This window comes from Mercenaria mercenaria, unplaced genomic scaffold, assembly GCF_021730395.1.
Source record: "Mercenaria mercenaria strain notata unplaced genomic scaffold, MADL_Memer_1 contig_2805, whole genome shotgun sequence".
NCBI lineage: Eukaryota > Metazoa > Mollusca > Bivalvia > Venerida > Veneridae > Mercenaria > Mercenaria mercenaria.
This window is the reverse complement of record NW_026460886.1, coordinates 17,908-32,573: the sequence shown is the minus strand read 5'-3', so window position 1 is coordinate 32,573 and position 14,666 is coordinate 17,908. Positions and strand designations below refer to the sequence as shown.

Sequence of the window (14,666 nt, the reverse complement as noted above, 5' to 3'; positions counted from 1 at the left end):
GAGATAGTAACTTGCATGTAAAACTTTAACCAGAAAGTCCAAAAGAGGGCATAATTTGCTCAAAACACATGTCAGAGTTATGGAACTTGACCCAGTGAAGTTGGTAATTGACCTAGAAAAAGCAAAAGATAAGTTTCGAAGCTATATGCCTTTAATTGATGGCTGTATGTACTTGCATGCAAAAACTTACTGTAGGCGTACATTTATTAGCGCGGCAAAAATTTAGCGCAAACGCAATTTTTGGTGAAATATCTAATTAATGCGTGGACGTGAATTAACGCTCTCGCGATAGCGCTGTCCGAGATGAGGCTCTCGGAGATTTACGGAGATTCACGAAGATTTTCGGAAATAAACTTAACCGTCGGCAATTTTTATGTAATGTGTTTCTGCTGTAATTATTGTAATACGAATCTGACTGTCGACCCTATACAACCTGAACATGTACCAAGTACGACTTTAAGATAGTGTGCCGTGATGATACTTGTATTGTTTCATTGATACTTTCAATTGTGATATAGCTTTATATGTTTACGTACAGTATATAAAGTATATTGGGTCTATGACAAAACATCGACACGACAAAACGCCGACGCGACAATTGATCGATGCGACATAAGACCGACATGTCGCATAGTGTCGTGTCGGCATTTTTTCGCATTTATGGTCGAAAATAATTTTGATCATACGATTATCATACGATCATGATTTTGATCATACGATTGTCATTCATAAGCATTTACGTGCTCTAAATGCCCTAAATGATCCGAGTATTGAACATCTTTACAATAAATTGACCAAAAATAATTTTATGATCATAATTAATAATTCATAATTTTGATCATACGATTATAATTTATAAGTATTTACGTTCTTGTAGAATTAGTCTAAGAGCACGTATAATCGAACGATGAAATGCTCCAAGTATTGACTTTCTTTATCGTCACAACAGAATATAATTGAATACATGTACAAAAAGAGTGAGCACACTTTCATCTTCGTCCATAGTGATGGAGTTCGTTACTTCACACAAAGGAAAGTTACAACTTGTGTTTGATGGATATTTTTTTAATAAGGACAGAAGTCGTAAGGATAAAGTATACTGAACAGCAAAAGAAACTATCCAGTTTTATAACTGGTGTATTTATTGTTAAAAAACTTTAATTTATAAATAACTTGTGTTTTTCATATCACATTACACTTGAAGAACTTCACATGTAAAGTTTAAAAAAATCATTCAGCCGTGAAGTCAGCAGTCCCATAATAGCCGTTTTGCACGAAATTCACATGCGCCAGTAATTAACAATTTTCTTTGTAAAATTTTATTGTCATTGGAAATATTGGTAATTGACTAACTCGAAAAACAGCATAAAGTTTGAAAAATATTGTTGGTTGCACCGCACGACTGAATCAAATTTAGCGCGAGCGCCCAATTGGGATGTTACAGTGCAACTGACGCGCAGAAGATATAGCCTTTCAAACGGCTATTGTGGGACTACTGACTTCTCGGTTGATTGATTTTTAAAAAATTCTCACGTGAAGATATTCAAGTGTAATTTTGGTATGAAGAAACAATTCAAATTTGAAAAATTATTTTTTTATTTCAAAATATACCAGTTATACACCTGGATAGTTTCTTTTGCTGTTCAGTATAGTAAAAACACAGGAAAACACTGCAGCGATTACAAGGCAGAGACTGAAGCACTCATGAAGGCCGTCTCAATGGTTGAAGACTCGGCAGAAGAAAGCTCCTCAGTCGTCTTTCTCACAGATGCACTGTCTGTCATGGAAGCTCTGATCAATAATAAAGCTCCGCAGCAAGCCAGGAGAATGCAGAGCCTGAGTATAACCTGCAAAGTAGCACTTCAGTGGATTCCATCCCATTGTGGACTTGCAGGCAATGAAGAGGCAGACAAACTGGCTAAGCTAGGAGCTCAGTCAGAACAACCAACAGAACCTGTGAGTTACAAGGAGAAAGTCACCATCATCAAGGCACTAACGAGACCAAGGATGGAGGAAGATGCTTTTCATCTCCTTGATCGGTCTGAACAAGTGATGATGGTCAGGCTCCGCTCAGGGCACAACAAGCTCAATGCTCACATGTACAAGAAATACTGACTGACATCATCGCCAACTTGTCCATGCGGTGAAGAAGATCAGACTGCGGAGCATATACTTCAGAGATGTAAAAGGCATGACCAGGAGCGAGCTGCGACTTGGCCGATAGATACCTCAATCCACCAGAAACTGTATGGAGGCATTGAGGATCTGCGACAAACCACAAGTTTCATCGAGGCTACTGGTCTGACAGTGTAGTCGCGCTCAGGGCAAGTCGCGAACGACAAGAAGAAGAAGAAATATAGTAAAAACGTATTGGCGATGTGTCATACAAGAATGTTCAGATCGAGATGTAACCATCGGGGAACCACCGAATACCGAAGATGCCCGAGGAACAAAACGCTACACCATCACAGAGGCCCTTAGAATTACCAATATCTAATAAACAAACTGAAAAAGAAAGCAAGAACTTACTATGGAAGTAAATCGTAGTGGCAATAAGTACGTTATTATTGTATTTTTTTACACGCGATCTGTTTGAGGCCTGTACCACCATAAATAAACGAACATGAGCGAATATTAGTTTTTTTAAATGTGTATTATATATTTTTGGATTAAATTGATCATAAACATCAAAATACATGGACGATCTTTTCTGAATACATAATATTTTGATAAGTATACTAACTGAATTACATCTGCTGAAAGTTTTTACCTGTGATATTCGTGTTCGTGGACTGAAATAAAAACATTGCAAACTTTGCGCTAAACAAGCTATCAAAGAACAACAAGGGAAGGCAAAAAACAAAACTAAAAAAGTATATACAACGTAGTCTTTTTTCAAGTACAGTTATATATATATATTATGAAACGAATACCTTCCTAGGAGATCGAAACAGGTGTTATTACGCCATGACAAGGTCCAAATTTCTTATAAGTTACTTGAAGGTTATCTATCCATCATGATAATTATGATGATCAAATTAACGACGTTTGAGACAATGTGGCGCGGCGTTAGTGAAATTCTATAGTTTAACTACAGTAAGTAGTTATAAGTTACTTGAAGGTTATCTATCCATGACCAAAATTAACGACGTTTGAGACAATGTGGCGCGGCGTTAGTGAAATTCTATAACTACAGTAAGTATTCGGTGGTTATTTTTTAACAACTCGTAAAAAACGGTTATGGCGTTGATTTATAACAATAACTCTTAGGCTAATGTTTCCTTCTAAATAATCAAATAATTAAAAGCGATAGTATTGTATACAGGGTTGTCAAATTATATCTGTTTTATTGTTTAATGCTTTTGTTCATAATTACTTATTGTATACAGTTCAACAACTTATGAATGACAAATACATCGATTTTAACGGTACAATGAAAAACAATCTATTTATATAAAGTTTGATCAAAGGAAATCGCATAACTTGAGTCGATACTGACATATATAATCCACTAAATAGACGTTTTTTTGTTTTGCCAATATCTTAAACCTTATCTAAATAATGTCTTTAATTTTGCAGGGTAAGGGAACGTATATCATTTTTTGTCATACTTCAATTAATTTGAATGAATTTGAATGAATTTAAACGATATTGCTAACTTCTCTTCATTATTGACTAAATTACAGATATTATCTTACGAATATGAACAAAATGAGCTGTTATCTGTGACATAGAATGATATTATTTGACACGAAACTTGTCTAGTATGTCCTAGTATGTCCAAACTAAGCTCATTGTCATCAAAATTGAGTTGTTGTCACATAAAAGATATCAGTGTTGCACTTAATCGAACTGGTATTAAATTTTGTGTCAGCTGTGTAAGTTTGGTCAGTACCCGACAACAATTTTTACAACTGCACATTTTAATACCACAACCCATTAACTGAACATTAACCGTAAATGTTCGAGTCTTAATCTTGACTGTCTGAAGATTTAGACCGAACCTTTCAGATATGTGTAAAAATTTCAAGGTAATTTAACCCCTGAAAATGAAGAAAAGGTGTAAATAAATTATGTGTCGATGTTTTGTCGATGTTTGTGTCGATGTTTTTTGTCAAGCTTTTGTCGCGTCGGCATTTTGTCGTGTCGACGTTTTGTCGTGTCGATGTTTTGTCTGTCGATATTTTGTCGCGCTCCCAGTATAATAGTGCCTACGTAACTGTATTGTCTTCTTGTATTTAATTATAATAATCTGCGTGTTTTATATTCTGTATACTAGTTATAATTGCTGAAATAAAACGAGATTGTCACACATTTAAATCATTGAATCCCCTTTGTCCTACATGCATTGTGTCTTAATACAAACGTTTACACCTTCCCATAAACGAGCGACTGAAACAACGGACATGCCCGAAGGTGATACGGAAATCGATAACAACTTGATCAAATGAGAAAAACACAAACTACAAACTTAAATATTTTATTTTGCATGATTATATATTTAAAATAATAATATGAACAATAAACAGGAATATCATACGAACCTTAAAATATAAGCAAGCAGTGTAACTAGTGAAAACTATCAAGAGTATTTATTTGCAGAAGTTCGAAGACAACATCATCAAATGAAAATGTACATGAAAATGCTTGGACAAATTAATGCGCGGACATGAATTAGCGTACGTGCGATAGCGCTAAAAGCGCTGTTATTAGTACACCGCTAAAAATGTAAGCCTACAGTAACCACGTCGAGCTAAAAACAAGAGCACTGCAATACAGAGCAATATGACCTTTGACATTGACCTTGAAGCGAGTCATCTGAAACATGCGCTCTGCATGTCGTCTAGGTGTGGTGAATTTTTGTGCCAAGTTTCTTTGAAATCCTTCAAGCAGTTCAAGTGTTACAGAGCGGACACGAAACAAACTGTTTAGACCTTTGATCCCTAAGTCTGACCTTGACCTTGAATCGAGACATCTAAAACATGCGCTCTGCACGTCGTCTTGGTGTAAACGTTTGTGTCAAGCTTCATTGAAATCCTTCAAGGGGTCCAAGAGTCACAGAGGGACAGACGGACGGACACCGGGGGTATAACATAATACGTCTCTTCGGGCGTATGAAAAGATTGCTCCATGCATGTCAGTTATGGTCCGGGCAAACAAATCCGGACAGAAACAAATACACTGATTAGCCATGTCTTCCAGCCGCAAGCGGGCTCGACAAAAGTCACATATACTTTTTACATTACCACAGGATCAAACTTAGTTACATTTTTCATCTATGTGTTGCCATAGAAACCTTATTATTCCCATTTTGTACATGACATGTCCAGTTATACCTATGCTCTAATTTTATAAAAATCCTTGTGACTCTGAAGATGACTAAATAATAATAAAGCTTGTGCAAAGCTATCACAGTTTTTAATAGAGCAAAAATAATTATGTTTGACTAATGGATATACATGCCGTAATCAGTTTAACAATATATACAACTTAGTTCAATGCAAATAAAAACATATGAAACAAGTTTGAGATGCAACAGTATACAAACAAGTCCTTTGCCTTTAGAGGATCTTGACCATCTGAACTTTCTTCTGACCAAGTTTGGTAAAGATTTAAACAGTTCATTAAAATGTACCTTAATTACAGTTTTTTCTCTATACTTTGTTGTGACAACTTAAAAATATGTAATCACTACATCATGAAAAGAAATTTATTATTTTAACTATATGCTTGTCTATAGGACACACATTTATTACCTATCACTTAGACACATACCGTAACTCCAGTCTGGCTGAGAGAAAACTCGCAGCTGTGCTTTCTAACCAGGCCTTTTTTCATCAGTTTGGGAATGCCACCGACACCATTGGAATTGGGAAAATGCTCTCGGAAAATATCTTAATTGGGACAACTTGCAAATTACCAAAATCTACATAAATGTGTTTTTGTGTGAAATATTAATAAACAGCAATTCAGTAATTGTTCAACAGTATTATAATTTACCTAATTATACATACATATTAGCAAAACTATCTTAAAACAATTAAAACCCTAAAAGGTATAATCATTTGGGAATTTTAAATTCAACTTTGGGAAAAAACATACCTTTTGGCATTGGGATTTCCTCCTTTTACAGGAGGTAGATTCATAGGAAAAAAAGCCCTGCTAACAATCCCCTTATGTTTTATGCCTTTAAGTTAAATACATTCTGAGATACATTCGACACAATCTTGTATCCCATTTATGTATTTTTTATCAAGGACCATAACTATGAGCAGATTGACAGATTGAACAAGTAATATTTTAGTCTCTTTATGCATGTTTTGACTAAATCAAGGGCAATAACTCTAGTCTGGATAAGTGATATCTCCTATCAAAAACTCTAGGTTTCTTCTAGAGAAACATGCGACTGAAACTTAGGCCATTTTTATGCATATGTTTTACTAGGTCAAGGGCAATAATTCTGGTCTGGCTGTGTGAAACCCTAGGGCACAACTTCCCGTGCTGAATTACAATCCTGTGCGGTTTGATAACTTTGGGACAAATAGTATTTGTGGAAACGACACAAACTTGGTTGGACTGACGGACAAGGGCAATTCTTAGAAGTCCTCTCCCTCCCCAATCTGTCTCTAGTAACCTTTAACAGAGACCAAGTGGAACCATTATAATGACGCTACAGACAAAGGTTGTTAAAGATTGGACTAGCTAATCATGGGAATTTGCTTTAAGGTTTTTCTATTTTTAACTCTAAACAGGGTAATCTTTAAAATACAACATTTCTGCACGTCCTTGAATAATTTCTTCTGGAATATTCAACATTTCTGCACGTCCTTGAATAATTTCTTCTGGAATATTCAAATGTCTCACAATATGTGATGGTGCCACTAAGGCTTTATCTTCTATCAGTCAGTCTTTTCTTTTTAATGTTTCTCACAGTTCAGTTATCCAAAAAGCTAACATATGGTTCATCATTGACCGCATCAATAATCTGAAAATAAAGGAAAGCAAAGGGAAATGATTATTTAAATTCATCCAAATAACTAAAACAGATTAACAAGTTACCAAGCCAAAGAAACACATGACCATGAAAGTTCATTGGACAAATGATTTTCATTACCAATCGATAAACTGCATTTGTGTGGTGTCAGTTTTTCCCTACGGCCAATACCAGCAAAAAAGTTACTAAATAAGCTATTTAAAGTTACATAAAAGGAAAGTAATTCAATAAAAATATTATTGTAAGTGAACAGAAAAGGGATCTGCCATACAAAAGCAAGAGCACCTCAATGCAGAGACATATACACACAGTCATATGACCTTTGACCCCTAAGCGTGACCTTGATCTTGAAGAGAGCCATTTAAAACGTGTTCAATGTTTATAATAGTCCTAAATTTGAAGCCTGTACCTTCAAAAATGTGAAATAGGTCACAAGGTCAATGTCAAGGTCAAAGTTTGTTTCGGTACACAATCCTATGCACGTGGTCTAAATTTGAAGCCTGTAGCTACAGAAATGTGAAAGTAGGTCACTAGGTCAATCTTAAGGTCAACGTTCATTTTGGTACACAAAACTACGCAAGTGGTCCAAATTTGAAGGCTGTAGCTTGAGAAATGTAAAAGTAGGTCACTAGGTCAAAATCAAGGTCACATTTTATTTTGGAATACAAAACTATGCATGTGGTCCAAAATTGAAGGCTGTACCTTAAAAATGTGAAAGTAGGTCACTTGGTCAATGTAAAGGACAAAGTTTGTTTCGGTCCACAAAAATATGCATGATGTAGTCCAAATCTGAAGGCCTTAGCTTGAGAAATGGGAAAGTAGGCCACTGGGTCAAAATTAAGGTCAAATTTTATATCAGAATACAGAACTATGCATGTGGTCCAAATTTGAAGCCTGTATCTTCAAAAATGTGAAAGTAGGTCACTAGGTCAATGTCAAGGTCAAACAGTGTGATTCATTCTATATATTGAGTGCAGTTAAATGGTAAATTTGTTTCCATTTTAAAGATTTCTTTTTTCGTCGAGTTTTGGTTCACCAATTAATGTGAAATACACTCGATGAATAAGGGACTGTTGGAGTCGCGGTCAAAATACTCTGACAGGATTCGACCCCGCGACCTCCGGATTACGAGATATCTATGCAAAAAATGAAAAAAAGGTAAGATTTGTATCTCAACTCTACTCTATATAGTTTTGAACTAATTTAAATATAACTTAAGTTAGTCAGTTTATTCAGATATTACTTGCAAACTTGAGAAAAAAATTTAAAAAAGATGTCAAAACATCATAGCAACCTGCCGGATATGAAATCGATTATCGACAGTGCAAAGACTATGCCCCCAACTACTGCAATGTATCACAAATATTCAATATTTATACAGAAATGTTTTTAAAATATGGGATACCGCATGTAAAACTTTTCAATACCCAACGCTGCATTCTTCGTGCGTAATCGGTATCCCGACCTATCCTAAATTTTTTACAAGACCCTAAATGTTTTATGGCCTTTGAGATTTTTTAAACGTTTAAATAAAAAGGTTTAAAAACTGCTCATTTAATCTATGCTTTAAAAATTGTCAGTGATATTAGAAATTATTCGTAATCAATTTTTTTACACAAAAATAATTTCTGGAAAGTCTCATTGAATAAAAAGATATAAAAACCCTGCCTATTTACTACCTATTTTTAAGGCATCTTACCGGACACAAATAATTACTTAGACCTTTGGGCATGCACATGTGAAACAAAAACTCATTTATGCGTGCGTGAGTGCGTGCGTGCGTGTGTGTGTGTGTGTGTGTTTATAAAGTAAGCAAATTATGGATTAATAGACCAAGCCTTATTTCAGTGTCTGTCATTTCTTGCCGACATTGTAGAAGTAAAACTACAGAAAAAAACAAGTAAGAAAACACTGAACTTTATGAGGCCCGCGATGAATTCCATTCTTCGAAATATAACAACTTTTTGGACAAAACGTGGTTATAAAATAGTATATTATGACAACGATACAAACTTTCGGGAACTAATTAGAAGGCTCGTCCTTGCAATAGATCTTAAAACAATGCTATCTATAACGACTTCCTGTGTATACGTTTACAAATTATATTAAGACGGTTTTTGCCACCAGAAAGAATACGCAGTCTTATCCCATTCATCAAAGAAATTCCTCGCGGGCATAATAAAGTTCAGTGTTTTCTCTACATTTTAAATATGCATGTTGATATCGACACGGTATCATTCGTAATTACATTAGCCTTCCGTCCGTAAGTTTCTGATGGTTTCCGTACAATCGGAATCGGGTATTTCCGTGGTTTGGGCCGGGCCGGATCGGACCGGGCCAGACCGGGTTTTATTAATAACCAAGTTAAAACATTGAACTCACAGGGAAAACCTCTACCAGTTGGCTCACAACTTCAGAAGCATATGAAAAATGGCAGAAGCACTTGCATTTTAGCGGTCCCTATAATAATAGTAGTTTAATAATGTCTTGAATATTAAAAGTTAAAAGTGGTAACTTTATTTTGAGATGAATATGTTTGGGGGCTGCCGCCCCCACACCCCCGCTTTACCCCACACCCCTAACTTGCTGCGTATGCGCATTGTAAACTTCCGGGGACCGCTAAAGTGCATTCTACCCAAATGGTCAATGAAAATCGCTAAAAATACCGAAAAATACTCACTTTCTGTTATGTTTTCCTTCGATTTCTCCGACGTGCCACTTCTCTCCGCCATGTTCTTTCTATACGGTAACTCTCGTCAATTCCCACGATACTTTGATGACGCAAAATAGCGCGGAATTCAAAAAAAAAACAAAAAAAAAAAAACGTTTGAAGAGCGAATTTTGGATGACTTGAGATTTAGTTATCATTCGCACTTGTTTAAGTAACTCCCCTGACTGATAAAGTTCGGAAGAAAACTTGTAAGTTTTGTTGTTTCTGTTCCATATTTTGTTGTTTGGGTCATTTTGTTATTTGACTGTTTGGTAGTTTCTGTTTAACTCGTTTAAAGAGAATTCCTATAGTTTTTTTCCTTTCATAGAATTTTTTTAAATTCACATATATGATAGGAAAATTTGTGCTGAAAACAATGAACAAATAAAAACAATAGGTCACCAGGCTTGTTTTTGTGAAAACTTGTTTTGAACACACCCACTGTTGCTGAAACTGCCAGCGATTTTTCAACATTTTCATAATTTTCTGCTTTTTATAAATACCAACCAATATATACATCAAGACAGCACAATACGGTTTTTTTTCTTTTTACAGATTTTATTATATACTTATTTGATATCATAGTCATATTTGTAATACTCTATCCTTACAATAATGGGTACAAATGAAAAAAAGATATTGTTTCATATTTACTTTTGTGAACTTTTTTCTATGAAAAATACCCATAGTGAAGAATATTTTTTTTAATTTTGAAAAAACTCTTTCATAGAATTTTTTCCTTCTTTTCTTGTGTATAGATAATTGTATTGTAAGCATAAAAATGGCTAAAAATGTATGGGTCACCAGGCTAAATTTTATGTTAAGACCGCTAGAATACAACACCTGTTCGGACGGAAATGGCGCGAACCTGGTCAAATTGATTATATGTTTGTCTGCTAAAATTAAAAAAAAAAGTTTTAAAAATTCTTAATTCTTTCTATAATTGAATACTAAATAATCTGAAAGGTGATATTGTCTTATCAGTACTAAGTCAATTATCTTACATTATATGAAAAGCACTGTCTTTGTACTAAAATGCGATGTGAAAACGCAACCACAAAAATAGCAAGATACCTGTCAGGCATGATACTTGTCAATACAACATAAACCAGTATCAACATTTGATTACTGATAACTTATGAAAAAATGTTATTTCATTCAAGATTTCTCATATTTAAGATTGTCTGTCATATGTTTCAACAAATGTTGACTTCAGTTCAGTTTTCCATAGAAAGTGTCGGCTGCGCAGAAAGATGCGCATAAAAAACTATAGGAATTCCCTTTAAGGGATTGATTTCTAAACAAAAAACAACTGGAAATGTTGTCAGATTTCTACGGATGTCCTTTGCATTTTGTAGGATATTTTTTTATATTCCAAGACCAAGCCCCAAAATTTCTTTTTTCTCAAAAGTTATACAAAGGTATGGCATGCCATAAAGATACCATTAAGTGGAGACTGTGGCTGAATTAATACTGTACGTGGTAATAAATTAGGTCCAATAAAATTACAGATTTTATAGTTCCTACTATTTAGTATTAGGACAACTAATTTGACGCGACACCAGGAAATAGTGAGATAATGCCTTGCTGTTGGGTTAACCCTTTAGCGACGTTGTTGAGTGTCCGTCTACAGATCTCCGGGGTTCGAGCCCCAGTAGGGACCTTGGTATTTTCTCTCCCAGGGTTTACTTTAGTATATAGTCCCATACACATTTAACCCTTTGTCATGTATTTGTAGAATATATAGTTAATATTTGTTTTCTCAGAAACTATATTCTAAGTGAATGAAAAGTATTTGCATCAGACTTTTGCAAACAGTCTGCAAAACGTATCACAGTGAAGCAAAGGGTTTGCAAATAAACACTTAGATAAATTACAGACTGCAAAGGTTTTGCAAATAAACACTTTATCAAATTAGCAGACAGCAAAGCATCTGCAAACACTCAGCTCATTTAGTTAGCAAAGGTATTGCAAATAAACACTTTGTACACAAATGAAAGAGCAAAGCATTTGCAAATAGTTAACATAGATGCATTTGTTTTCCTGGTAGACTCTAGGTACAGGAAGTAATTAACCATTCTGTTTTCGGATTGGTCTATATTCAAATGGCAGGAATTTTGAAAATATAGTGAGGAAATGTTTACACATCAGTGAGTAGAAATATTTGGTGATGCAAACTTGTGTTAAACAGATCATTATATTCTAATTATTTTTTTCTGGATATAAACTTTGTTGTATTTGCATTCTGTGTGCATAGTGTATACATGTATTTGCAAAAGCTTTGCAGAATAGTTGCACATTTCGTTCCATTTCTACTCGTCTGTGGAATATATTTAGCAATCATGTGCTGCAACTGTTCTGCAAAGGTTATGGCAAATATTTGATAAAAAGTATATTCTGCAAAGGCCCTGTTTTTATTTGTTTTATATAAATCACTTGTGAATATTGGCACCTGTCTGCATAGTAAACATTAATCTTGTACAGTACTTACATAGGTTTAAATCACCAGAAAATTCGTAATTTATTCATTACTGGTACTGATGATAAACCCGAACAGATGATAAAGTCGACCACCTTGGAAATATTCAATTGCAATTGGTTACCCTTACGAAATGGTCATAAAGCTGCGAACATGCTGTGAACATATCTATTCGCAGGAAGTATTCACGGGATATTCGCAGCTACTGCGATCATGCCGCGATTGGTTTTATACTAGTTCGCAGGATATTTGCAGGAATGTAAGAAAACGGACGATGGTAACCAATGTTATTTGGAATAGAGTTGGGTGAAAGGTTATTCAAATAACCCTGTTGAGGCCACATTTATGACCATATCTTAATGAAACTAGGCCAAAATGTTATTCTTGATGATCTATAGGTCAGGTTCAAATCTGGGTCAGGCGGGGTGAAAAACTAGGTCACTAGGTCAAATCGAAGGAAAAGCTTGTTAACACTGTAGAGGCCACATTTATGAATGTACCTTCATGAAACTTGGACAGAATGGTAATCTTGTTGATTTCAAGTTCCAGTTTGAATCTGGGTCGTGTTGGGTCAAAATAGTAGGTCACTAGATCTAATTAAACGAAAAGCTACACTTTAGAGGCCACCTTTATACCATATCTTAATGAAACTTGGTCAGAATGTAAATCTTGATAGTCTTTGGGTCAGCAGGTCAGGTAAGTGATACAAGGCCTTCTTGGCCCTCTTGTTTTATTTTTAATTTTTCATCAATATTTATAATCAACATGTGATATTTTGTACCCTCACCCGGTCCGCCCTGTTGCCCTCCACCCCCAACCATAAAATAGCATTTATTTTCTGTTAAATTGATTTTGACTAATGAAATTTATGATTTGCTTCTTAGTAACATCCCTAACTTTTTTCCGGATAAATTTGCCATTCCGCACCACAATCCCTTTCTGCAGGGGATACCAATTCAATGAATGTTCTTGTTTTAGTGATAAATAAAAAGTACATATTATGTGATTATGTCGTAGGCCAAACTGGAATCTAGACAGATCTGGAATTCAATAATACGTAATACGTAGTATTTCAAAGACCCATGAATCTTGGGTCTTATGACTTTGTCATCTCTTTATTATTAATCTGTTTTTCTGCTAGTCAACGTTGAATTGGCGCATTATAGTTTGTTTTACGCTATGGTAACGTAACGTTATCATTATTATTGAGAAAGCAATGTCCACATGGTCGAAATGTGATGTGGTCATCTCAGAACATTTATACTTGATGTAGACGAATAAAGCTGAAACTTTGTATAAAACGGAGTTGTTTATTACTACATTGAAATATGTATTTGATATCATCAAAACCTTTGGATTTTGTACTTACTGAAAGTGGTGAGATTTTATGTTTTTTTCTTTACACGAAAATTGCCATTAGCTAACAACTTTAGGTGATTTTACGCCTGTGATCAGGAGTACTAATACTTTTTGATCATGAAACTGAATATGTATTTACAAGTATTTGTGATTTTTGTGTCTAGTACGGCTAACCATAACACAGGTTATCGAAGCCACTATGCAGTCTCACCACTCTTTGCATGTAACAGAATAAGGTGCGGATGATGGCAACATCCTTTGTAGTTTTATTGTCTGAATAAAATGAATGCTAATTTTAATGCAAATATTGTAGTTCTTGTGTTCCTTTTAGATGACTTGAAAATAAGCCCAGCAAAATATAGAGTTGAATATTAACTGTACATGTACATGATATAGCATTAACTGTTCCACAATAGATCAAAAAACAAATTTTCATGTATATTTAAACTTCAAAATAGAACTATATCTACAATGTATCGAGAAATTAGGCCATCATTGTTTTGTTTTATGCCACCCTCGAAAAAGGCTTTGAAAAGGGCTGAAATTGCCCGCGTATAATTTAACTTTTGACACTGTTTGAATTTTCTCATTCTTCAGGGATGAACAATGGCTTCAGATCTGTACGGAGAGGCATATATACCTTATTACAATCATCTGATAGAAATTCTTGAAACTACTAAGGAATTAAAGAAGACTACAACAGGTATTATTTAAGGTGTCTCCCTCTGTCAAAGTTCCATAAGATGTTACTCCATAAAACTTAGTCTTAATATCAGTCAGTATGATTGGGTACTGGATGATCTAGGCCAAAAATTAAGTCACTTAAGGTCAAACCATAGAAAAGCATTGTTAACACTCAAATGGTTACATTTTCTACCTTACTTTCATGAGACTTGGTAAGACAGTTTGTGTGTTTTAAATCTAGGATAGATTTCTGACTGTGTCACTTGGGATAAAACTAGGTCATTAGTTCTGATGTTCCGATTGTTGAACTTTTGATGTCAGTCTTTCAATTTCATCATCAATCTTTGTTACAATATTTGTCTGTATGAAATCTAGGTCAGTTCAGATGTTGGGTAACTGGGGTTAATTACTAAATCTCTATATCAAATATAATTTAAAAA

General features: G+C 34.8%; 1 protein-coding gene across 3 annotated transcripts in view; it reads left to right on the top strand.

The window, feature by feature from the left end:
* LOC128552441 (uncharacterized) overlaps positions 1–14,666 on the top strand; it is a 38,795-nt gene that overhangs the window by 8,274 nt on the left and 15,855 nt on the right. For all 3 annotated transcript variants that reach the window (XR_008369079.1, XM_053533481.1, XM_053533482.1), the window contains exon 2: positions 14,140–14,245. Coding sequence is in view for 2 of the 3 variants with exons in the window: in XM_053533481.1 (XP_053389456.1) it covers positions 14,149–14,245 (97 nt within the window). In the remaining variant the exon portion in view is untranslated. The remainder of the gene's footprint in view (positions 1–14,139; positions 14,246–14,666) is intronic.